The sequence below is a fragment of the Lepisma saccharinum genome, chromosome 20 (assembly GCF_977018435.1).
Source record: "Lepisma saccharinum chromosome 20, izLepSacc3.1, whole genome shotgun sequence".
Lineage (NCBI taxonomy): Eukaryota > Metazoa > Arthropoda > Insecta > Zygentoma > Lepismatidae > Lepisma > Lepisma saccharinum.
Genome location: NC_139248.1, coordinates 53,395,165 through 53,422,611, shown reverse-complemented (window position 1 = coordinate 53,422,611; position 27,447 = coordinate 53,395,165). Strand labels below are relative to the sequence as shown.

The 27,447-nt window shown below is 41.7% G+C and overlaps 1 protein-coding gene across 1 annotated transcript in view; it reads right to left on the bottom strand.

The window, feature by feature from the left end:
- Positions 1–26,559, bottom strand: part of LOC146003622 (synaptotagmin-7-like) — a 32,789-nt gene extending 6,230 nt beyond the window's left edge. The window contains exons 1-4 of the mRNA XM_083141943.1: positions 26,334–26,559; positions 7,979–8,127; positions 5,033–5,606; positions 3,629–3,950 (exon numbers count right to left, since the gene is read on the bottom strand). Of these exons, the coding sequence (XP_082998069.1) occupies positions 3,629–3,950; positions 5,033–5,606; positions 7,979–8,127; positions 26,334–26,536 (1,248 nt within the window). The 5' untranslated portion in view covers positions 26,537–26,559. The remainder of the gene's footprint in view (positions 1–3,628; positions 3,951–5,032; positions 5,607–7,978; positions 8,128–26,333) is intronic.
- Positions 26,560–27,447: the final 888 nt, after the last annotated feature.

The following is a 27,447-nucleotide window of genomic DNA, read 5'->3' as shown; positions in this document are numbered from 1 at the left end:
TTAAAACACCAAATCAACCAATCAATAATAATAATAAACCATTGTTATCTTCATATGCATTTATTATTGTTGTTGATATTAGTAGTAGCAGTACTCGTCCCTATTCATTAGTTTGCTGTTCCGGCTATTGACTGAAATCACTTTAGACACTCCCAATATTACTAATACTACTATTAAAATATGTCAATGGCCTGACTAGCCCTACAAGAATTTCTTTCGACGTGTATGACTATGTATTACACATATGTATTCTTCCGATCGAGAAAATACATTGTAGTTTTTGAATACCCATTAGTTCAAAGGCACGAAATATGCCTAATGTGCACAATGATTGTAATCATACGCATAGCAATAAGACATATCTGACCACAGACAAAGAACCATGCGACTTACGTTCATTTACCCGTCAGCAAGCCTGTGTAGCGGAAACCGAAGAAATCGTAAGTTGCCGGTCACTTCCATGGAGCGTGCCTGCTCTTGTTCTTCCATTGTTTCTTTAACTTGTCACCTGTAAGCAACCTGTATTTTATGTACATATTCTTCTGAATCTAATCTTTACAATGGTGTAAGATACATATTACCATTTTCGTTGAAAAACCCTGTCACTAAGAACAAAAGGTATCCCTTGCGGTCCGCTTCCAATACTCACTGCATGGGGAAAGTACGGACAACGCGTTGTATATTGCCAGGTATACTGTTGCTATGGCAACAGCGCCGGAAGTGACGTTCACTAGACCAGCGTATACTGCAAAAGGTTTAACCTGGCACGGCTCCCGCCAAAACGTTCTCCGTCGTCTGCAGGACGTTGTTGCCACTGATTTCGGCGCAAGCGAGCAAACATGGCGGCAGGCCGGGCTGCGAGCGGTCATTTGCGGGTGCAAGCACAGATGTCTCCGTCACCAGAACATTCACGTCCTTGACAACGTGGCAACATAGGACACGCGAAGGCAGCGGTGACCCCTGGTAAGCAAAGGACAAAGCACGTGCTGTCTCCAAGGCTTATGCCAATGGTCGAAAACACTCACGTGACGCCCGGGAAAGTCGGCTAGCAGAAGGAAATCTACGGTTTGGCGCGAACTGTGCCAGGTTAAACCTTCTGCAGTATAGATATCGTACTCAATCTAGATCTTCTACACGAGCGGCATACCCTCGAAGCCCAGTAGTACATATATAACCGTAATTTGTCTGTGGTAGTGGGCTCTCAAATGTGGATCGCGAAGTGAAAGACACAGTGACATTGAAACTTGTAACGAACCCTACTCGTCAACTTTTGTACGGGATCCACCTCTATATTCATAGATTTCTAAAAATCTAAGGTAATTGAAATTTGATTTTTGTATATAGTTAATATTTATAGTTAGATACACTGTTTATTTCTTGAGTCCTCTACTCGTTTACGCTAGCGTTGCCGAACCTTTATAAAGGCGAGATCTCGGCTAGCAGCTCTTCACCTGATAGCCAGCTACCTAGAAGAAACAACATTCATCGCGACCTTCCAGGGAGCCTCAAAATTGGCACGGAACGTCAAGGCAGGAGTACCACAAGGTTCCACACTGGCTGTAACCGATCTTAACGCACCCCTTATAAAAGTTGACCCGCCCTCGCTGGGGGGAAAAAGGGCGGCAAGAGACGTTAACGTCTTTTCTAGGGAACGTTTGATGTGCGTTGCAGAGAAGATACGGTTAGGATCCGTGTTACGTTGGTTATTGGTTTCGCGGGCCAAAGAACAAACTGTAAGTGAATTAATGGCCATGATCTCAGCCGGAAAGAGAGATAGTGTCTAAATAACACAAGTGAACTAACGGTCATGATCTCTGCCGGAAAGAGAAATATTGTCTATAGAATAAACTGTGAGTGAACTATCGGCGTGTGCAGTATCTTTACCAGAACCTGAGAAAAGGTTACTAAAGAAGAGAGGCTACATGTTTATTATGAACCAATGACAGGAGGATTAGAAGATTGAAGACATCGAACTCGGTATCAGCAAGATTTGTGCTTTCCCCCCAACTCTACTAAGTGTTCAACGTTAGTGTTTTTCAGCGTGTTTATCGCCAAGTGAATTGAACACCTAAGCAGTTACATCGAAGACGTAAGTACTCGGTGAAGTAACCACTAAGTTTGGTCTAATATATCTCAACAAATTCACACCGGAAGCTGACTAATCTGTGTATTCCGGAATCGTTTGTAAACCACAGACGTCAGGTGCCTGGGCCTTTAATAAATATTAATACTGTATTTTGTGGTGTATAAATACTTAGATAGTTAAATATAAAAATTCACTGCTGGTCTCCTTCTGTGTGGTTGACGTTGTTCGACGGCAGAATATAAATTGCTCGAATAAAAGCAAAACCAAAGAAAAAAGGATATATGGCTCCGATACTATATGCACTGTATACATCAGACATAGCACCAGCGTGCTTCCCACCAATCTTCGCCGACGATGCAGCATTCTTTGCATCCCGCAGACTACTCAAAGGATGCTACAAAACATTCGACAAACAACTTGAAGAGTTTAGTCTATGTTACCAATACAGTGATACATGAAAATGAAACAGATGATTGTGGGCTGAAACTGCCATAATGGATATTTTGCATGTATGTGTCTACGATTACTGTCTACGTGGGAAACCCTAACGAGTACGAGCGAGCGAAAATGGTTCCATGCAGTACTCTACATCGTCTATCCTCTGCTCTATCCACACCGCGCGCTTTTAGTCTTTCGAAGGTCGAACTGATTCTCTGAGGTACAGTGCACTCGAACCGATGTTCCGAGCTATAATTCACCTCCCTCGTGGTTTGGAATGAAATCCCGAACTATTATACCGAACTCATTACCCCCAAGACAAGACTAATTTCTGAAGTAGGGCTTGCACAGAAGCTGCGAGTTTCAGTTCGTCTCAACCAGAGTAGAAACGCTCAGCGTGAATTGTAGTTTGACACGGAATTGGTTTCAGTTCGTCTCGAACTAGAACTCTGACTGAAATAAAGCCCCTATCACACGGAACTGGATTTCTAGTTGGAATGCCTTAGTTGGCTCTGAACTGACTTTCTAGGTAGAAATCATGGCTGCCTGGCTGACTGCTTAACTGGTTTTGTGGAATAGGACATGTTCTAATTGCTACTAATTTTCTTCGACTAGATTCTGTGGAACAGCCAACCAGAGCAAAGTTTGGCCATGTGAAGATAATCTGTGAGTTTGCAAAGTAGCATTTTTTGTCTGTGGTTTCCGAGTGCATACAGCACGAGAGGCATGTCGAGTACCGTCTGTGTGGTGAGTGCACGATGTTTACAATTGAAAAAGCTAAAATATTCTTCCATACGTGTATAGTAAACGTTGTAAAGTATGTATTTTATCAGCGCCATTCTTCTCTACCTAAAACCATTTAATACGAAGCGATATTCCTCTCGGTTGAATAGTTATCGTATTTTAAAAGTGTGAAGTGATACGTTGTTTACATCTCGCGCGGCCGCCATTATGGGAACGAAAGACTATCGACAAGTACGGTGTAACAAGTACCGTGTTAGGCGAAAACTAGCAAATGGGTATGGATATCCAGTTCCGTGTGATTCAGGCTTTAGTTTCAGTCGCGACCCTTGCCAACAACAGGCAAACAGTCGAGCAATTTACCTCAGACTGCTGGTAGAGTTTCATCTTGTATTTGCGAGGTGTTCCGGATATGTCCTCCAAGTAAAACAAAGCGTGGCCGATGGCGTCGTACTTTCCTTGAAGGTCGGCGTCGTACACAGACATCCTGAGCACCTTGCCAGACGTCTCCTTCACCTGGAAACTGAAGTCCTCTTCGACGGACGGGCTCAGGTTGCTTGTCTGCACCTCGCTCCACTGCACCTTTTTGTCAGCAGGCAGCAGGGACAGCTTGGCCACCACGTTGTAGCTGAAGCTTCCGTCCCTTGGAGGCAAGTTCTCTATCTTGGCAATATGCACCAGCAGCCTGCGAGAGAAGAGAACTAGAGGTGTACGACATTGCTAAAAGTCGGTACCGGGATCGGGAAAAAAAAATTCTCGTCCCGATCCCCACTTCGAAACTCTAACAGTCGGGAAATTCCAAATTGACATCTTTAAAAGTGGTATTTTTTTTTATGTTTTGCGCATTGTGTCTGAAAATTCTCGGAAATTGTTAGTTTTTATTTCAGAAATACAAAAAAGAAACCACTCAATGGAAATGACGTAGAATTCGAAATTTCCACAGTGTCGGGAAATTTTGAACATTTTCCGTCACGACAAAAGAAAAAGAATCTGTCCAGCACACCCCTAAAGGGATCTAAACGCTCTCCCAAGACATAAAATTATGGGGGTTGCGTTTAAGTACACCACTGGTGGAAAATCAACATTGTCTCGGAAATGATTACTATTGTTCCGTAAATCTTCATCGAAACGATCAGGGAACTTGCCAGTTCTTTCTAGGTATCTTTGTTTCTCTATATCACTTAAACATTTCAAGTGATCCATTTTGCATCCGATCTTATGCAACAAAATAAGCTTGAAGACAATGTATATTCAACTTGTTTATATTGGGAACTTGGTCAAACCGAAAGTTCTTTTCCGGCCTTCGATAATCGAATTGTCTGATTGATTTTTGTTTGTTTACCTAAGAACATCCCTTTATAAAAATCTCGAGGGGTGTGCGGGACAGAATTTTTTTGGTCGGGGCGGGATCGGGACGGGAAAAAAATCGCCATTTCGAAATTTCCCGAAGCTCTGAAAATCTCGATTTCTACACGTCATTTTCAATTTAAGTGATTGTTTTTTTCATTTCTGGAATAAAAGCAAACAATTTCCGATAAGTTCAAGACACTTGCAATGCAGAAAACGTCGAGAATTAACAACTTTTGAAAATGACCATTCGGTATTTCCCGACTGCTCGGGATCCCGAAAAGTCGGGAAGTCATTTCCGATCCCGGTCCCGACTTCTCGGGATCCCGCACACCCCTAAAAAGCTCAACTGGTGCAGATAATAAGTAACTACATTAAACCGAACACAAGAGAATATATTTATACATAAGAGTAACTTACTTCTTGCTTTTCTTGTAGTAGCAGGCTGTGAAATGGATAGTACCAAATGGCAAGTCCTTAAGCTGCTCCCTGATCTCGAACGACTCTGGTGCATTCGGCGCGGACTTCACTAAATGTGCAGACTTGTCCACCATGGCAGACACTTCCAAATCGGGCGTCTGATACAGCGACAGGTTGATTCCAAAATCCCTGGCGAGCTCGTCGGCAGTCTTCACGTTTCCCGTCGCGCAGATCTCCTGCATGCTTTGCGATCGCATCCACCCTCCGCGGTGTTGGGGAACCACCGTGACGTCAGACATGGTGCTCACGTTGCCCACGGTGTCCGATCTCTTGAACCTGCGGGTCGAGAAACATGGCGCTCCGGGGTTGTAGTGGAGGAAGTCCAGCAGGATATTCGCTTTGGGCGATTTTCTTCTGCCTGGTTTCGCCGTTTGCTTCAGTTCCTTCTTCGAGATTCCCTCTGAAGGCAGTTGCTGGGAAGGTTCAACGCTTATCTCCTTCTTATCGCTTCGAGTTGTGTGAAGGGTTTCGATGGAAATAATAACTTTCGATTCGCTTTCCTTTCTGCATGACTCTGAAAACAAACAACAAAAAAAGTACGTAGACTTAAAGAAACGTACGTAGATTTAAAGAAACTTGAAAATGTATAAGGGTCAGTCAGTGGAAGACAGGCCACCCTGTATAACTATGAAACTATGTGCTCACCTTAAACGTAATCCCCGAAGGCATTTGTCCCACCGTCCTGGCAGTAGGAAAATGGTAGCCATGTAGTAGAAGGTGGGCGGTTGCTGCAACAACCAATCACTCACTGCATCTTTCACCTCAGCGTCCGAGTTGAATCGGCGACCAGGCAGTGCCCGTTTCAACTAACCAAAAATGTCAAAATCGCACGGAGACATGTTCGGGATATAAGGTGAGTGCTGGAGTGTTTCCACGAAATCTGTGTAAGAGGTCCCGGACAACATGGCCGCATACGGATGTGCATTATCATGCAACACCACCACCCCGGACGACAGCAAACCTGGTGTAATGGATTTGATGACTTGACGCAGGCACGTAAAAGTTTCTAAATACTGCACTTCGCTAACTGTTGCACATTTCTCACAAAATTCGATAAGCAGGGGCCACTTGTGGCCGAACAACAATGTGAGGAGTACGTGGCAGCGGGAATCTGCACAGCCTTCGATATCTTCGGTGGTGGCGAGTGGTGGTGATTCCACTGCTGACTTTGCCACTTGGTTTCCGGTTCATACAGATCGTACTCAGATTCATCCCCCGTGACAATTCGACAAAGGAAATCACTGCCTTCCTGGTTGTATCGGAGGAGCATCTCTAGTGCCATTCCCAATCGAAACAGATTTTGTTCTGCGGTCAGATTGTGGGGAACCCACTGTGCGCACACCTTCCGATACTGGGGACGGTCTTTCATGGTGTTAATCACCGTGTCTTGACTTGCCCCTGTTGTCTGTGCAACGTGCTCCACTGTACACCGTCGATCCTGATGAACGATGTCATTCACACGTTTGATGAGGTCATCATTTGCGACAGTGACAGATGATCCAGATTGTGGATCGTCCTGCAGTGACGTTCTTCCTTCACGAAACCTCCGACTCCACTCCTTTAACCGCGACAGAGAAAACAACGTTCCCCATACACTGTCGTCATTCGATGGCGAATGTCTCGCATACTAGCGCCTTCCGCCAGCAGGACTCGTGACTGCTCGCTGATCTTCCTTACTGGCCTCCATGATATGCCGGACGGCAAGTCCCTCCACGTCTGCACTTCACACTCTACTCGCTCTGCTTCACACAAGCCTACGACGCGATTGCCATCTACCGGGCGATAACGAAACTCCCTTCTGGTGGCAGAAGTTTCGTGGAGCCGTGGCATCTATAAGTCGAGATATACGAGGTGGCCTGTTTTCCACTCACTGACTCTTTACGATCAGATAAGGAAGAGGGGGCGGAGAGGTTGAAATTAAAATTTCATTGGAACCAACTGAACGCGAAGTCTACAGCCGTTCATAAACGATTCAATTGTCCTTTAAAGAGAGCGGACAAAACCCAACAAAATCGACAGCTAAAAGGCGTTAAATGTTTTTACTGGAAATCCGAAAAGACAAAGACCTGCCCCCCATATTTTCTGTAGCTTACATGAAAATTTACTTCACTATTACAAAGCCTTTCCAAATGATCACATCACCCCTTCAGAATGACCGAGATCGAGAATGTGTAGGGCCCTACCTCCACATCCCCTAGATATGCCTTCATGGTACAGTGCTACATGCATGGGGAACTTTATATATATATATATATATATATATATATATATGTGTGTGTGTGTGTGTGTGTGTGTGTGTGTGTGTGTGTGTGTGTGTGTGTGTGTGTGTATGTATGTATGTATGTATTTATGTGCGTGGGGGGCTTGTATGTATTAGATAAATAGATACACAAGCGCGCGCCTGTTGATCTCCGTGGTGGAGTGGTCAGCACAGCACGTTACAATGGTAGGGGTCCAAGGTTAGAATTCCGGTGTGGGCATGAGTGTTCTTTGTGAGTGTCCCTTCATCTTCGCGATTACCAAAATTTGCCAGAAAAGTGAAGTAAAATAAACCAAATTAAATAATCAATACATATATATCCAAACATATCCAAATTTGCCGCTCCCCTCGACACAAACACATCAATCTAGGTTCATGACATGAAATGGGACTGTAAACACATATTGGCTAATGCTGCTGTTACCTTGCAATAAAAAAAACTCCGGCGTTCGATACCCGGAAAAGACGCATTGCATAGTGTTTCGGAATCCACTTTAAACTGTTGTTCCCACTTAGCTTTTCGGGGCATAAAAGTGTACTCAAAACAAACACGGGCTTTTTTCTTTTTAAATGGAAATCATCAATAACAATATTTTTGATATGGAACTTCAAATCAATAAACTTGCCTGACTTTATTTTACACGAGTTTGTTGAGGATGGCTCCTGTATCACGGGTTGCCATCCTTCACCATAGTCCACAGCATTATTCTCATTGGAGTGGCCCACACTTCTTACATTCGAAACAAGATCATTTTTTGAGTAGCAGGTGCAAGAGCTGGAAAATAAAAGAAATGCATCATTTGAATCAAAATTGCAAAGTAAAGTTTGCATTGCGTTTAAACCAGAGTTAAAATTGATGCTTTTAACCATAAGGATGCAAGGACGGTGTATTATCAACAACATTTCAAGACATTTCCCGAAGACAAAGATAAGGAAATATAAATCAAAGCTCTACATACACATAGAATGCTATCTTGAAAATACCCCCCTCCTCGCTGGGAAAATGAGTTTTAGTCCCTTTAATTTTCTGAGAACGTCTACATACAACTTTAAAGTTGATATATAAAATAATGAAGAATTTCCAGATGGCAATGGTATGAACATTTCAATAAATTGAAGTTGTTAATGTCTATAAAGAGAGCGAGAGAAAAACCATTATAAAACTTCAAGTGTTTGAAGTTTCTCCCGTATTTGATTGGTAAATGGCAAAAGGTGTAAAATTAACTACATCACCATTTTAAAGGGATATCGTATATTTTACACACAAACACCATTGGATCCCCAGTAGAGGGATGCAAAGATCCAGACAGGAATACATAACTCGAGCATTTTTTTTATTGTATTATAATAAACTTGATGTATACATGGATAATACTCCCATAATTAGTAGTAAGTTGTCTTGTAAATGATATCTTCTAATTATTCCTGTATGTTCGACTAGCAAAATTTTAGTTTATGTTGACGTTGACCTCCCTCACCTCAATTTTAATAAATTACAAAACTAATATATGAACTATGTAACGATCAGGGCCGACCGCCCATCGTCAGGCACGCGACGCACCGGCTCGGTCCCCTCGAAAGACAAGACCGGGCGACGCTGCCTACCATTTCTCTTTCTGTTATAATACATGCCACGACTAATTCTCAGTTCCTGCGGGTCATGAGAGTCCGCATCTCAAGGTTCGGGTAAGGGTCTGCTTTTGAATAATAATAATAAAAAAATAATAATTTTTGCTTACTTAACAAAAAACCTTAACTCTAAAGTAGGTAACCTTCCTTACGCTTAAACCTCCATCGTGATCGCACCCGCATCCCACTGACCAGTGAGGATACGCATGCGAGTCGCGAGCGAAATCAGCATAATCTAAACTGATAACTTATGGATTGATAAAGCCTCCCGCTCACTGACCAGGGACGGCGGGACACCTCATCAAACCAAAAGGAGGCCAGTTAATTTTACTTATAAACCAAATTTACTCTGAAGGAAATACCCATTAACGATTACAGAATTTATTTGCTTCTCAAATTTCCAATTAACATTCCAAAAATTAACATGAGAGAAGGTTCTCCGTTTAAACCTTAATCAACGTATTCACAATTCCCAACATTATTAAATTAAGAGAAAAATATACAAACTTCTGATCAAAAGAAAAACTACAATACCAAAAATAAAATTTAGATCAATACGACTTCCGTATAACATAGTCAAAACTTTCTATTGAGTAAACATAAAACCCAGAGATCACTCTCTTATATTACATGTCCATACCCCATCATAGATCTAACACAGCAGTACCTTGGTTTCAATAAACGGGTGACAAATTATTCACTTTCTAATGGTCGACAAAATTACTCGTAACCAAAACCAAAGAAAAATTTACATAACATCTATCCGTAAATTTCTATTCATGCTTTTGTCATCTTTTCACATCTACATTATGTTCTCTAGAACTCATGAGGTAAACTACCATCTTCAGGGTCAACCTCTAAAAACATTCATAATTAAAATATAAGGGGAGCCTTTCTCTACCCAATATCAATGCTATATCTCGGCCACAAATTACAAATGTCCACGTGGAATTTCTTAACATAATAGGTGAATCTATGTCTACCCTTTTCAACGCCGTTGGCTACTCACATTACAAAAGCAAAACAATAGACTTTTACATTAAATTAATTTCTAGAAAAACATATACTCGACCGATCACCTATTATAGCTGTTTCAAAATTACATCTAACATAAAACCTAAATAAGAGAAACCAATAAACTTTCCTTAACGTTCCGGATACTCAAACTTTAAAACGGACATGAAAACTATATAAGCTGTGAGATTTAAAAGCCACCCTCTGACCAGAGGTATGCTCTCGGATTAAAGTAAATAAAGAAATAAACTTTTATTTAATTGAACCTCCTGACCAGGAAAATTCCGAATGATTTAGAATAAAAATTAACTTGACGAGAAGGATGTATATCTTTGATGAGCCTAATTTTAACTTGAATTTACATCGGAGCCACACTGACCAGTGACAACTCTAACAGAATTTAAAATTTATGAATGATATCAATTTTTAATTTATTTAGATTAAATATTTATATGAATCAAATTATTTATATGCCCGCTAAATCCCTTTAAGGATCATGATGACCAGCACAAATCCTGAAAGGTGGCTTACGGAAAACCTCGGACATTGTGGAAGGGAGAGCTGACCAGCCACTCCCCACACAACGCCCGTATTCTCCCAGCCCTGGACCTCGACAAGCGATTTAATCACCTAAAGATTCCTGAATATACTGATTTTTCTGCCAGCGAAACGGCTTTTATTTATACTTGCGGGATTGCGCAATTCTATTCCCTGAACAAAGGATTTGGACATATGGAAAGTTATTTTTAGCTTTAATTAATTACCCCTTCCAAAAAGGCATATCAAGAAACACAATGCAGCAAAATTTACTTACAAAACCGCGCAGCGCTGACCGAAAGAGAACACATTGTTGATAAGAAAGAAAAGAATGCAAGCTTCAACTTGCTCTGCGTTCTTTACCGCCAAGCAAACTGCGTTACAATTTAACTAACAAATATTTATACCTTCTTAAAAAATAAAAATACTTAAAAGTACATACACGAAGGCTATCAAAATGTAATTCAAATAGCAAAGAAATTTACCAAAATTTATCAATCGTTACAACTATTAATAACAAGCCACTAAATCTAAAAGAACAATTTTTATATCAATTTATGGAATCCCACTAGTTCAACCAATTTATATGTCTTTCTAAGGTTTTAAGTTAATTTTAAACTAATGTGATGGACTTTTCCCAGCGTCCACCCCAAGGTTTATTTTTTTTTTTTTTACTTATTTTCGAAAGTTAGCGTGGGTCGTGGGAACTCTCATGGACGTCACCCCTATTTTCGACCACCTTCTTCGCACAGCATGGTGCTGTCACAGTTACGTGAATTTACCACCATGCGACTTTCACGGCCGAGGGACAGAATGCAGCAGCCAGTCTAGAAAGCTGAAAAAAATGTAACAATAGAGCTAGCTCTCCCCAACGAAATGCGCGCCTGGACGTCAGTGTTGCCAGGCATATCAAAATTTCACCGGCATAAGTATGTAAAGGTATCACTTTGTCTTTTCCTCTTTCAACTTTCTAAATCTAGTGATTTTCTTCCATGCTAGATGGCTCCACACCCTCCATTCTAGGGGGGGTCTCTTCCGATTCGACTCGCACCATATTTTCAGACATTCTCACGTCAAGCCTTTTCTCCGTCCATCTGTGCGACCATATATTTGTCTCTCGAATATTTACAAGCCTGTCACCATTTCGAAAGCATCCCTTGCGTGTAAATTTCAGAATTTAGCTCAATGGAGAACTATTTACCTTCATAAATTTCGAATCTAGGCATGTTTCTGTCCACTTTAGTAAAAGGGTGAATTATATATAACGCTGTAAACTTGCGAGGTCACACACCCTCCATGTTCATTGTCAGTAGTGCATAATGGAGAAGAAAGTGCAAGCTCCTGATTGGTCAGGGGAGCACAATAGTGCAAAATAGTGTTTCCAGGAGTGTGGAGAGTCCTGGGACAGACAGTCTAAGTTTTAACGGTGAAGAAGTAAGGAGGCAAAGTGGTCGCTCTCGAAAAGTTCTTTGATTCTCTGCCTTGTACGCATATGAGAGCAGTGCGGATCTGTTGACGCTCGGGCGTGTGAACGTGCAAGTGTTAAAGCAGCGCCAAGTACGAACTACGTATGTGTGCAGTGCTGATTTGTTGACGCCCGGACACGTGAACGGGAAAGTGTTGAAGCGCCGTTAAGATGCCAGCAGAACAGCTTATACAGTAATCACGCGTGCTGAAATGGACTGAACCGGAGACGACCAAGGAACCCACCAGTGGTTGTAGCTGCTCTACTGAAAAACCGCCATCATTTCATCTATTACCCCCCTCCCATCCATATCTCGTCAAACGTTACATCGGGACCATATTAGAAGACTGGGCCCCAACGATGAACTCAGTGCGCGCTTATATATATATATTTTTCTTTCTAATGTGCATCGGCAGACAAGGTAATGTGCAAACTGTAGTGTAGTACGCGTACTGCATGCATTATGTCATTGGCCAAATAATTTCAACTCTTTATTGCTAATTTAGTTTGTGACAGTGTGTGTAAATTTTATCAATGTGTTTATAGGTCTTGATTCTTGGATCAGTTTTGGTCACCTTGCATAGTTAGCCAAACTAATAGAAATTAAAATTATGGAAATAATAATGATTGTGTTTGCATCTCGATTTACCTCCTCATGTTAAGTTTCAGCTACATATGTTGTGTTACAAGGAGCCAGTTGAGGTTGTATGTGTAGCTAGCCGTGGATTTAATTTTTTGATTTGTTTTGTTTTGTGGCCCAACTGGTTCCCGGAGGCACTGTTGCCTTCATGATGTGGTGGCTCCCTATTTCTACCGGTAGGCAGTCATTACAGCGTGGCCCCCAACTAATGGGCAATATCTGTTAAATCAGCTAAGAAACCCTGTTTATTGAATTTTGGACATGTCATAAATTAATAATTGTAATCCTTGATTCACTTTTTTTTCAACTAATTAGTTAAATTATCATGGAAATAATATCAGCAATAAAAGGAAATCGAGATGCAAAGGCTTGAAACATGCCCGTAGAATATCTTTATGAAAACGGAAATTATTGCGCACGTGAGATTGGTTTTGAGATGGTGACAGGGCTAGCCGCTAGCAGCGTTTTTCTCGTTTCTCTGTTATTTCTTTTCTCTTTCTGCCCATTAAGCTATGTTATCTGCTAGCGTCAATTTTATTCTTTTGCATTATCTTTTATGCTTCATGCAGTAACTTTTTTTTTACATCTTTTTGATACGCCACTCTCTCCCCTCCCACTCTCAAAGTGTTATATCTTGATATACTTGTGCCGTTCATTTTTTTTTTCCTCGTTCTCTTTCACATATTGGCCTCCCATATTTAGTAGTAGTAGTGTTTGTTTTGTTGTAGCAATTGAACGTTTTTGTCATAACCGACCATGAATTCGAGGTATAATTTTCGCGAGCATACTAGGCTGGCTAGCTTCATTGGTTCTGTTGAAGAGTCGGGCGATCGGGAAGGTGAAAGGCGAGAGCTCGCCGATCGTGGGGACGTCACTGAGACTCCAGAGATGCAGGGAAGAAGCGAAGCTAATGTGACAACCATCGCGGGTGAGTTGACAACGGTCGGCAACGCTCAGATGTTTGCGATGCTACAATCCATCATGGGGAAGCTGGATGTCCTTCAGACGGATATTCGAGACCTGGAAAGAAGACAGGATGAAAAAATGGACCGGAGATTCGAAGAACTTGAACGCAAAATGCAGAGGTCGAACGAGGATCTAAAACGAGAGATGCAGAGGGACCTCAAAAGGGTGAAAACCGTGCTAGGGAAGGCGATCGATGAAGTGTCAGACAGAACCGAATCATTAGAGCAGCGGACGGAAACTGTTGAAGAGAGCCTGCATAATATCAGGGCTGAATTTGCGGAATCCATGGATCAGGTCCAGGAGACCCGGATGCAAGAAATATCCGAGAACTTGCGAGACACCCTGTCTCAACATCTTGAAGCCACCATCGAACGAAGAGATAGCAGAGTGCGGGAGACCATCAATGAGGAGATTCAAGCTCTCAGAGCGCAGATCTCAAGCACAGCCTCGTCAGAGACACGCAGAGTCGATACGCTGGAAAGCAACGGCGACCGACGCGACAACCCTTCCCCCGCTTCAGTGTGTGGTGCTGGGATAGCAGCGGCAAATGTGTATCTGCAGAGGGACCTGTTGCTACCCAAGTTCGACGCCAAAAATCAGGATGAATTAAAAGCTTGCACCTACATCCAAGAGATGGAAACTTATATGGATCTCGCGCAGATTCCGGAGAACCAGAAGATCAAGGTCGTCGGGTTGTCCCTTCGAGGAAGTGCGCTCGCGTGGTTCAACATCGATAAGCGCAATTTCACGGATTTTCAGGTTTTCAAAGAGCGGTTTATGGCACAGTTTTTGGGTGAAGAGAAACTCATAAAAATGAAGGCCGAACTTTACACAAGCAGGTACGCGCCGGGAGACGGGAAGACCCTTGCAGAATATTTCATGGACCTGGTGCAGCGAAATGCGGTGTTGCCGGATCCTCTCTCTGAACAAACATTGGTACAAGTGGCTCTGAAGCAGTACCCAGCATATGTTAGGAGAGCAGTTATAGGACTCAAAATTACAACATGTAACGAGCTACTTAACGTGCTTAGGGAGGTGCAAGAAACATCTTACACGCCGACGCAAAACTTGGCTTCTGTGCAGAATCGCAACCGCAGGCAAGTAAATACTTTTGAGACTCGCGGTCGGTCCTCTCGCGCCGGTGCAAGCAGCAGGGGATTCAGATCGGATGACAACCCTTCGCGGTCACTCAGGTTCGACCCTCAACCACACGGCCGACAGCCACCTCGAGGCAACGCCCCCCGTCGGGACAGAGGCGACAGACGGCAGCAAGATCATAATTACTCTTACAATGATGAACCGACCAGGGATGATGCGGAAGAAAGGCAACAAATGAACGTCAATTCTATAATGGAAGCAAGGCAAGACGACGTGGATCGAAGGCGAAGCAGCGATTGACAGCCAGAACGGGAAAGGGGAGAAAGGAGTGAAAGTATGATGTCATCTCCCCGGCCCCGGGAAAACGACATAAGCAACGAAAACAGGAATTTTGATTACCAAGGTGACTACAGTGACGAAGGAGAGTGTGAAACACATGTGAAGAGTTTCGTGGAAGAAAGTGCACACGTAAATACGTTATTTGATAAGGTGTTTGATGAAAATAATCAAGATGCTCTTAACAAGCCCCGCCCCTTGCCCCTTGTAAATGTCCTCGTAGAGAGAAAAATGTGTGAAGCGCTATTAGATTCCGGGGCCAGCCACAGCTGCCTGAGCGAGGAGATATGGCTATCCCTATTGGAGGAAAACGCCAACCTGCCACAATTAAGCGTTGGATGTTTGAAAATCATTTCAGCTTTCGGTTCCAGGGCCTCAAAGATTGTCACGCAGACTTATCTGCCTGTATCGTTTGGAGGTGTGACGGTAGACGTCAATTTCCTTGTTGTTAGGAACCTGGTTAAACCTTTAATTCTGGGGAACGACTTTTTAGAGGACAACCACGCCCACCTGGACTTCCACAACAAGACGATGAGATTGAGATGCAGTGGCCTATACACAGAAATAAAATTTGTCTCCGCCGAGTGCGAAAGTATTGAACAAGCAAACCACATTACTGTTGGCTACGAGTGCGAAGGACCCATATGTCGGTGCGATGGTGATGTAATGGCACCGCTCCTTCCATTGAAACAATTGGAACCATGTGGAGAGGGATGTCGTGAGCCGGAATGCAGTTTTCGCATCAAGGTAGCGAATCCGTTTGTTGTGACGGGGGACAGCTGTCAACCAACCCCCCCGGCTACGATGGTCGCAGCGGCACAAGTTGTAGAAGCCAGAGAAAAGAATCGCAGTGTTGCCAGAGCCTACAAGAAGAAAGCAAAAGGGCAGGAGACAAGATCGTCGATGCAGGACCTTCCGAAGCTGCAACGAGAAGACGAAGTGCTAGGGCCAATAGTTCGATCCCTAGAGGGACACCAAGAAGAGGAGAGAGAAGAAAATTCTCGTTATGTGATAAAAGATGACATCTTGTGCAAAAAGGAAAACGGAGTGTTCAAGATTTGCATTCCGAAGTGCCTAACGGATGGCATAATGGATTTTTATCACAAGAGAGGCCACTACGGACAACAGAAAACTCACGTTGCAATCTCCGAATTCTTCACTTGGAAGAAGATGAGAGCAAGCATCAAGAAGCACGTGAATGCATGTGATCTCTGCCTGCGAACGAAATATTCTAACCAGGAGATGAAAGGACCGATGCACCCAGTGGTGGCAAATAACGTTGGCGAAATTATATCAGCTGATCTATACGGTCCACTACCGAAGGCGAGATACGGTCTCCAGTACTGCCTGGTACTTCTGTGCGTCTTCTCCAAGTTTGTGATGGTTTATCCGTTGAAGAAAGCCACAACAAACGCAGTCCTAAATAAGATTGTGAATGACTTTTTAGTACTTTGTCCGAATGCAAAGACGTTCCTAACAGACAAAGGGACTCAGTTCACGGGGAAGAGATGGAAGCAGGAATTGAATGATAGGGGAATCGAAGTGCGATTCATTAGTGCCAAGAACCCTAGAGCTAACCCTGTGGAGAGAACCATGAGGGAGATAGGGAGGCTTTTTCGCATTAGCTTAAAGGACAAACACCGTGAGTGGCCGCAACACATTCCGGACATCACAAAGTGCATGAATCTGGCCGTGCACAGTTCGACGGGATACGCTCCCTACGAGCTATTTCTCAACAGAAACCCAGAGGAGGAAATAAGGAGAATATTCAATATCCCTCGACTAAACGACGATTCCAGTCGTGAGGTAAAGCTAATGAGAGCCAGGGAAAATCTAGAAAAAGCTGCGGCTGCTAGAAAGAAACAGCACGACAAAGGACACTTGACAACATTCAACGAAGGAGACTATGTTCTAAAAAGGTCCTTTGCAACCTCAAATGTAGACAAAGGGATCTACAGAAAATTCGTGCATCTCTTTGAAGGCCCATTCGTGGTGGTGAAGGAAGTAGGGCCCAATGCATATCTCTTGTCCAACCCACGAAGCAACAAGGAGATTGGTGTTTACAACACCACCAACCTACGCCGGTACACTGCAACACTGGAATAGTACAGTGAGGCTGATGATGGAATTTAAGTGTAATTTAGTGTTTTTAGTGTTTTGTCTATTGTATTATTAGTATTATTATTATTGTCGTTATTATTATTAACAGTAATTGTCATCATTATTATTATTATTATTATTATCATCATCATTAGTGTTTTTGTAATTGTAATGTGCATCATGTTTAAAGTGCCAATTGTAAATAATAATGAAAAAGTTTCGCCAGCAATTGCTGAAAAGAAAAGGGAAGAGGATAAGAAGATTATAAACATATACATTTTTTCGGCTTATTGGAAAAAGGAAGAAGTGTCAGGTATTTATGACTGTGCGGCTAACAAGAGGGGTCCTTTTGTAGAAAAGGAAACGGTCGACCAGCTGTAGGAAGGAATCCTTGGCTGAAGGTCGCCGGCGAATGAATGAATGACCACAGGTCGTTTGCGACCCTTCCAGGGACAGTTTGAAAGGAAAGAAAGTGGAAAGACCTCTTCCGGATCCAGAAGGGAATCTTTATTTTCTTTTATGTACTTGTGTATTCTTTGTATTTGTGAATATTTAAACTTTTTGTACTTCTATTTTTATGGTTACATGTATAAATTTATTTTTGTTTCTGTATATTGTCTATTCATAAGGATTATATTTTGTAAGTTCTCCCCAGTAAATTTTTGTATTTTTTTTTCGGCGTACTGTGAGGGGATGAACAGGCACATGCCCCAAATAATTTATTGTGTAGAATATTCAGATTATTCAGATTTTCATCGTGATTAATCCGAAGGGGGGGTTCTGTGATGGACTTTTCCCAGCGTCCACCCCAAGGTTTATTTTTTTTTTTTTTACTTATTTTCGAAAGTTAGCGTGGGTCGTGGGAACTCTCATGGACGTCACCCCTATTTTCGACCACCTTCTTCGCACAGCATGGTGCTGTCACAGTTACGTGAATTTACCACCATGCGACTTTCACGGCCGAGGGACAGAATGCAGCAGCCAGTCTAGAAAGCTGAAAAAAATGTAACAATAGAGCTAGCTCTCCCCAACGAAATGCGCGCCTGGACGTCAGTGTTGCCAGGCATATCAAAATTTCACCGGCATAAGTATGTAAAGGTATCACTTTGTCTTTTCCTCTTTCAACTTTCTAAATCTAGTGATTTTCTTCCATGCTAGATGGCTCCACACCCTCCATTCTAGGGGGGGTCTCTTCCGATTCGACTCGCACCATATTTTCAGACATTCTCACGTCAAGCCTTTTCTCCGTCCATCTGTGCGACCATATATTTGTCTCTCGAATATTTACAAGCCTGTCACCATTTCGAAAGCATCCCTTGCGTGTAAATTTCAGAATTTAGCTCAATGGAGAACTATTTACCTTCATAAATTTCGAATCTAGGCATGTTTCTGTCCACTTTAGTAAAAGGGTGAATTATATATAACGCTGTAAACTTGCGAGGTCACACACCCTCCATGTTCATTGTCAGTAGTGCATAATGGAGAAGAAAGTGCAAGCTCCTGATTGGTCAGGGGAGCACAATAGTGCAAAATAGTGTTTCCAGGAGTGTGGAGAGTCCTGGGACAGACAGTCTAAGTTTTAACGGTGAAGAAGTAAGGAGGCAAAGTGGTCGCTCTCGAAAAGTTCTTTGATTCTCTGCCTTGTACGCATATGAGAGCAGTGCGGATCTGTTGACGCTCGGGCGTGTGAACGTGCAAGTGTTAAAGCAGCGCCAAGTACGAACTACGTATGTGTGCAGTGCTGATTTGTTGACGCCCGGACACGTGAACGGGAAAGTGTTGAAGCGCCGTTAAGATGCCAGCAGAACAGCTTATACAGTAATCACGCGTGCTGAAATGGACTGAACCGGAGACGACCAAGGAACCCACCAGTGGTTGTAGCTGCTCTACTGAAAAACCGCCATCATTTCATCTATTACCCCCCTCCCATCCATATCTCGTCAAACGTTACATCGGGACCATATTAGAAGACTGGGCCCCAACGATGAACTCAGTGCGCGCTTATATATATATATTTTTCTTTCTAATGTGCATCGGCAGACAAGGTAATGTGCAAACTGTAGTGTAGTACGCGTACTGCATGCATTATGTCATTGGCCAAATAATTTCAACTCTTTATTGCTAATTTAGTTTGTGACAGTGTGTGTAAATTTTATCAATGTGTTTATAGGTCTTGATTCTTGGATCAGTTTTGGTCACCTTGCATAGTTAGCCAAACTAATAGAAATTAAAATTATGGAAATAATAATGATTGTGTTTGCATCTCGATTTACCTCCTCATGTTAAGTTTCAGCTACATATGTTGTGTTACAAGGAGCCAGTTGAGGTTGTATGTGTAGCTAGCCGTGGATTTAATTTTTTGATTTGTTTTGTTTTGTGGCCCAACTGGTTCCCGGAGGCACTGTTGCCTTCATGATGTGGTGGCTCCCTATTTCTACCGGTAGGCAGTCATTACACTAATGACCTTCAAAGTAATAAATATGGGGCACTCTTTTAGGCCTTAATACAAAGAATGTATTACCTTGAAATTGCAGTCAAAATTAGTATATATTTAACTATAAAGCCAAAAGTAATGAGAGAGTTTAAAACTCATAAATAAATTTACAGTTTATCACCTATAATTTCAGTCATCCCACGCTTGCAACGATGATTATTTTCTACTAACCACAAAGACATTGGTACAATATATTTAATTTTCGGAGTATGTGCAGCGTATTTCGTTACTTCACGCCGAATGACTCGGATCCTATAGATCGACCACGAGGAAAAAAAACCTTGGGACGAAAAGTCCCCGCGCAGCTTTCCCTTTCTCCCTCCACCTCGGGCCATAAGGAAGCATGGTCCACTCTCTCCCTCCCCTTCTCGCGGGGGTATGGTGCACAGCAGAGGCGAAGATATAGTACAAGCAATGCAAGCACTGCTTGCATTATTCGAATATCATTTAATGTACTTAATGTTTTAGCCTTATTTCGTTTCCATCGCACTCGATTTAGCGAAAAATTACGGCCGCAAACTCCCTCAGCAGCTCTGTAGCAAGCACCAGCCTCAATGCTTGCGGCTGCTCTGCGGGAAAATAACGCACCCGAAGGAGTCACATGGCGAAGCTTGAAATTCGAGTGGAACCCGTCCACAACGCTTATACCAAAAGCTCTGCTTGCTGAGCTTGCGTTATTCCCGAAAATAGCCGAGCTCAACCGAAAGCAGAAGGATATAGTATTGCCACCAAAAACTAGGAGTAAAGAATATTTGTCTTCATGAACATGTAAATAAGATCGCGAATATAAAAATATTTCTTAGTCATAAAATAACTAAAATAAGTTATTATCATTGTTCTAAATTCCATATATATATATATATATATCATTTTATATTACAATTTATTTTAGATTTCGCGAATTGTAAAACGCGTAAAAAAGTGGATATTGGGAGTTCGGGCGAGATGGTAAAGGACGGGGGTTTGTGTTTCCAGGAAGTGAGATGTCTGCACCCCAGAGTTTCCCCAGGGAGGGAGGGAAGATTCGACGAACCTTGGTCTGCAGCCTGTGTCCAGCTCGGTCCAGCTCGGTCCAGCTCAAATTACGTCAAAAGTGTTGACCGCACCAGTGTTTGCAACTGCCAAGTTATTTACACAGTAATTCAAGTGAGCTGTTTCACAAATTTTACAACCACATTCAATAAATTGACTGCTTTTGAATAAAACTTGGGGTGAAAATAAAGCTATCTAAAAAGAACTCTCTACTGATATTTACACAGCACAATTAAATCGTATACATTGTACACATTATGAACACAAGAACATGTTTTAAGTTTTATTATTATGACACAAGTGGTGCTCCCAGGATTTTTTGTAGTAGTCTCCTCATTTTGTCATCTTTTCCTGCCTTTGACTTTCCTTTTCTTAGGAATACTGGGCCAAAGGGGGGGGCAACCCTCCCCCGGCCCCGGCCCCGCCTCTGTATGACACTTTATTACTTAAATATTATGTATATACTCTTTCTGCTGTAATGATTCTGATTCCACCGCTTAATTTCTATCTCCATACTGATATATCTTTCCTTCCCATGAGGGTTAAAATGAAGGAAATAGGTTGGTATCACTTTCGGTCGTTTCAGAGATTTCCAAAGTGATCTTGCGTGGATGCTTTCCAGTTGTGGAAAGAGCATGGGAGTGTCTTCACGTTTTAAGAACCTTGAAGCCCTAAGATTTGTTGAATTGTTCGATAGCGGGAAATTTCCTATATATGCAAAGGAGTTTGGAATTCTTTGTGGTGAGTACATCGTCTATGCATGTGTTTCTTTTGTTTGAAATGGATTTTTTAAAGTTTGTGTTTAACTTTTTATTTTAATGTTTGACTCCGAATGCGATTTTTAGGGTGCCCACAAATCCTAAATTACAATCACGCAGTGTAAATTAAATAAATGAGTTATTTTACCTAAATCCGTTTGGTCACCGTTTGTCCACATTAAAAAATTATGAACAAATAAAAGTACTAATATATAAATAAGAAAATACGTACCCCTTTAGTCGTATGCGGAAAGTTCGCATATGTAAGACGTTTACTACCATACGAATAACGTTACCTGGAATTTCGAAAGTAAATGTGACGTTTGAGGATCATATGGTTTATTTTTAGAACCGTCACTTTATTATGATATTTTGACAAATCCAGCGACCGGGCCAATGAGGCTATAAACCTTTAATCCCCCTCTTGGCGTGCCATTGTACTACATGTTTTGTTGTACTGAAACATTGCTTGCCTCCTTCGTAAGACTACGCTTCGCTACTGGTGCACAGGACTTGCGGGTCTGCGCAGGTTGTTTTGCTCGTGGTTCCACTATAGTTATTATTATAATATCACACATAATTTTATGTAATACATTAATCAAATTGTCTAATTCCAATGAATTTGAAATTACTCTTCAGAATATCTTGACTTAGCAGGTTCGTAGTTTTCTGCTTGAACCCTCTTCAGTTGAATATAATCACCTTCTGTTGACAGGTTGATTAAAATGTATTATAGAAATATCTACAGGGTGGCTCAAAAAGTCACTTAACATCCTCGGTACAAGGCCACTGCAGCGCGCAACGTGGAAATGATAATGACCCATCGTTGCCAGGCCAAGGGGGAACCACATTGACGCCACCCGTGCGGTCGGCGGCCATCTTGAATTCAACTTCAGAATTTGAAATGGGAAGGGTGTGATATGATATATCAAATCAGCTAGAATTTCACGAGAAATGCAATGGTGAAGGTTTTTTCGACGTATCTTTAACCAGTAAAATGGTATGACTGAATTCTTGTACCAATTTGCTCCTTTTCGAGGTGTTAGAAAAATGCCTTCAAATTTGTTTAGCGCATCGGTAACGCATCGAGATCAAAGTGACATCTAGGGAGAGAAGTTCGCATGCCATTGCACAATATTTTAATTGGATACATCCATAAGAGCTGCGCATTATGAATGGTTGTCGCGAACAATTACCAGTGTGACGCTTCCATTAAATGAAAAGTCCTTCACAGTGACAAGGCTAATGTTTATGTTCATAAGGAAGTTCATAAACAGAATATTCGATGTTTTTTATCTGATAACCCATTTTTGACAGATCAAAACTGAATGGTTAGTGCTGGTAAGTTAATGGTGTGGCGTGCTGTGTGGAGCACGATTGGTTAGTCAATTTTCCATCAACTGAACCTTAAATGCTTAGGGCTACTTGGATTTGTTAAATAAACAGGTTTTTTCATCCTTGCTTATGGAAGAAGGTACTTTTTACAGTTTTTTTTTTAATAGGAAGGAACACCAAAACATTATGGGAACGTTGTTAAGCAATTTCTGTCCAAAGTTAGTTATCAGATGACAAGGTCGCATATTCTGTTTATGAACTTCCTTATGAACATAAACATTAGCCTTGAAACTGTGAAGGACTTCTAATTCAATGGAAGCGTCACACTGGTAATTGTTCGCGACAACCATTCATAATGCGCAGCTCTTCGTGGATGTATCCGATTAAAATCGTGTGCAATGGCATGCGAACTTCTCTCCCTAGACATCAGTTTGATCTCGATGCACCGATGCGCTAAACAAATTTGAAGGCATTTTTCTAACACCTCGAAAAGGAGCAAATTGGAACAAGAATTCAGTTATAACTTTTTACTGGTTAAAGATACGTCGAAAAAACCTTCACCATTGCATTTCTCGTGAAATTCTAGCCTGATTTGATATATCATATCACCCCCTTCCCATTTCAAATTCTGAAGTTGAATTCAAGATGGCCGCCGACCGCGCGGGTGGCGTCAATGTGGTTCCCCCATAGCCTGAAAACGATTGGTCATCACCATTTCCATGTTGCGCGCTGCAGTGGCCTTGTACCGAGGATGTTAAGTGACTTTTTGAGCCACCCTGTACAGATGTTACAGGTCACGAATTGAGCCATATGCAGTATCTAGGAGACCACCGATACCGAACGGATCTTACACACCCCGTCCCTCAACTTAGATCCGCCATCTTGGATTTAGCTTGGGTATGTTACTTTGTGAAAGAGACACATCAAAGTTTGGAAATTTTCTGGAAAATGGATTGCTGAAATCAATTTTAGAGATATCTTGAATCGTTTTCAAGTTATTGCATTGACATGTTACGAACAGGACTTCGCAGAAACGTGTTCAATATGTTGTCCTTGTTCACCTACACACATCCGCAAAACTTCATTCTACTAAATATGCATCCGGTTGAACATGTTGGGTGCAATAGTGTCACACACAAGAACTGTCGCACATTTCTTTCCGAAGTTGCATAAACCTGTCTTTCTACGTAACCCCCCAAAAAGAAGTCTAAAAGGGTTAAGCCCTGTGAATAGGATGGCCACTCAACTGTCCTCGCCACCAAATCCAATGACCAGGGAACTGCTGGCCCAGACGCTCACAAAGACACAAACGAATGCAGAGTAATGAAGGGACGCACAATCCTGCTGGAAGAAGCTTCATTCATACATGTGATAATGGACTCTTGCAACATGCGAAAATGACTTGCACCAGTAAAAATACCATCGACGAAGTCTGGACCGATTATCCATATATGCCATACTCAACACCAGAACATGATATTCGGTGCACCTTGCAACCTATTTGATTTAATCTAATGTGGATTGATTCCAAAATAAATTTACTTCATCACCGAACAGAATTGTTGCTGTAAAGGTTAGTCATCTAAAGTTGCTGCAGGGTGCACTCGTAAAACTGTAAACCAGCGATCTAGATCATAGTCACTCATGTGATGTAGCATTTGTAATTTATACGGATATCACTTGTGTTGTGACAGGACATGAACGATGAAGCTTTGACCGTGGCCACATTCTTGTCCTAAACGTCGACGGCTCTACGTCGATGTTTTCACTGCTGCTTCTTCATATGTTGCTGGTTTGGTTTATATTACAGGGCTATTCTAAATGATCTTCCCGATTTCAAAGTTTAATATCTCACATTTATTTAGTCACAATGACATGCAAATTATTTGAAATACAAGAAAAACTCAAAAAGTTTTAGTGTCTGGCAAAGCTGATGTTTAGTTACGCGTTCTGCCGCTAGGGCGACAGTAAATCAAGATGGCTGGAAACGAAGACAGGAGAGCATTTTGTGTCCTGGAATTTCATGTACAACAGTCAGTTATTTGTGTCCAACGAAGTTTTAAGACGAAGTTCGGGTTAGATCCACAAAGCGGTCACTCAATTCGGAAGTGGTATAGACAATTTAAAGAAAGTGGGTGTATCCGGGCAGGAGTTAGTGATGAAACAGTTGATCGGGTGCGTGCGACTTTCGTCAGAAGCCCCAAAAAATCAACTGTTCGTGCCAGCAGATAATTGAACATTGTCCCCACATTGGCACTGGGATGTCAGGAGGGAACTCAACAGAAGGTTACCAAATCAATGGATAGTCGTGAGGATCAGGTTCTGCTTCCTTGCCCCCCCCCCCCCATCCCATTCGCCAGATATCACTACGGGTTACTTTTTTGTGGGGTTATGGTAAAAACCAAGTGTATGAGCCTCCCCTACCTAACAACTTACCTGAACTTCGAGTACGCATCCAAGAAGCAGTTGCGTCCATTGACTCCGAGATGTTGGGAAGAGTGTGGCAAGAATTTGACTATCGGATTGATGTGTGCCGAATTACAAAAGGAACTCATATTGAGCACCTGTGACGTGAAACATAACACGAATGTATGTAAAAAAAAAACTTTTTGAGTTTTTCTTTCATTTAAAATAATTTGCATGTCATTGTGATTAAATAAACGTGAGATATTAAACTTTGAAATCGGGAAGATAATTTAGATAGCCCTGTACTTCGCTTTTCTGCTACTTTTGGCTGATCGCGAAGATGAGGATGAGGGATGATATGATGAATATTGAGGAAGGGACACTCGCAAAGAACACCCATGCCCGGGCCGGGATTCGAACCCTGGAACTCTGGCGTCGTAGTGCGCTGTGCTAAGCACTCCGCCCCGTCAGTCGGCGTTGCTGTTTTGGGGATACCATTTTTTCCCATTATCACACACACACATCTGTTTCTTCACACAATGTAAGAGTAGCATGCATATTGCAACGGTACTCTTTATTCTTAACATGCAATAACTGCTAAACGATTCTTTCACATGACTGATATGTCACTTTCCGTTATTCCCATTTGCAAAAAGAAAATACTCTGGATCTAAGATTGCAGACGGGGTGTGTAACCTTTGTCGGCAATGCAGTACTTGGTTTCCAAGCTACTGCATATGGTTCCAGCCATGTCCTGTAATATCTGTAGAAATTATATGTGTGGTTCTACACTTTTGAATCGCCCTGTATATGAGGACGAAGAAAAATAATTAATGAAAATGATTATACTGGGGAATCAAAAATATCATCTACAAAAAGTATAAAAAGTGCAAGAATAAAATGAAGTTCCATTGGTGGATATCGTGTCAGGCCAAATTACATAGATATGATCGCCATTAACGTTGTCATAAGCAAAGTTACATAGGATACGTATTATAGCGACCTAACACTGTATATGCTTATTTCTGTATATTGAAATCAAAAGTATTAAACCTAAAAACCTTGAAGCTGATTAAAGCTTATGCACGAAACTAGTAGTGCCCATATACTTAACATGTAATGTTTTAGTGTACAAATAATGAAATTATTAATAATTTTTAACAATACGTACCCTGCAGTCTGTGGTATGCATTTCTCGACGTGTTTAATATCACTTCTATGTTGGCTCAGGTAGCTCGTATAGTTTTGTCCCTGCGGGGATACGAGCTGGTGGGAAGGTGTAGTTTTCAATCTCTCGTACCATCGTTCTGAACACCATGTGGAACACCTGCTGCACCATTCTTGCAGACACGAACAATTTGATAAGCACCACATGCTTTGATGTTGACAAATTTCTGTCAATTGCCTGGGAGGTAAACGAAATCAAATGAGTGCAAGAAAGGTTCAACTCGTAGAGGTGGACCTGTCAGACATTGGTGGGTTTGGGAATTTTCGTGTGACCTAAGTTGGAGGGGTTCACAAATTGACGCAAAATAATTGTTCTGGAGTGTTTTTCTTTATGGAATTAAGGATTTGAGAAAATGCTTTAAAGTAACGTATATATTGGGAGATTAATTTAATTAACGGTTGCAATTGTAATAACATTATCCTTCGGAATATCAAGATTTTCCACGTGACGTCATCTATTTATGTTGAATATACCTTGAGAACAGAAACCGATCTACGTAACCTAATCCTTGATGTAGATGTGATTGGCTCAACGTATACTACTCAGAGCATATTTTATCCCCTGTATAGATTTTAAACCAACCGTTAACAAAGGCATTTTATGTAATAATAAATAATAATTTCAATCGGATTTGTACTTTATTCTGGCCAATCACCAGCCTTATTACTTTTAGCTTTAATATCTTCCATTTCACACGTCTACGTCGAGACTTGAGAGCACATTCATTACCGCTTTGTTTCTTTACATACGATGTTTTTCGTCTCTAAGTTGAAAAACAATAAATAAAACTGTATATAAATGGAAATACTCAAATGGAAAGCACCTTGATTAGGGAGTAATTTTCTTGTTAACATAAAAGCAGGACACTGGCGTCCGCAGATGGGGTGCTGATGGCCCTACATCACTCTCCGAAATTTTGAGAACATCAACAAATAAAAAAAAAAAACAGAGGCAAATTCATTTCTCCCCTTGAAATGGCTATTACTGCCATTTTTGAAAGTGGAATGATCTAAATACTATACCTTATTGCAATTCGTCACTTGAAGAGAACTCAATC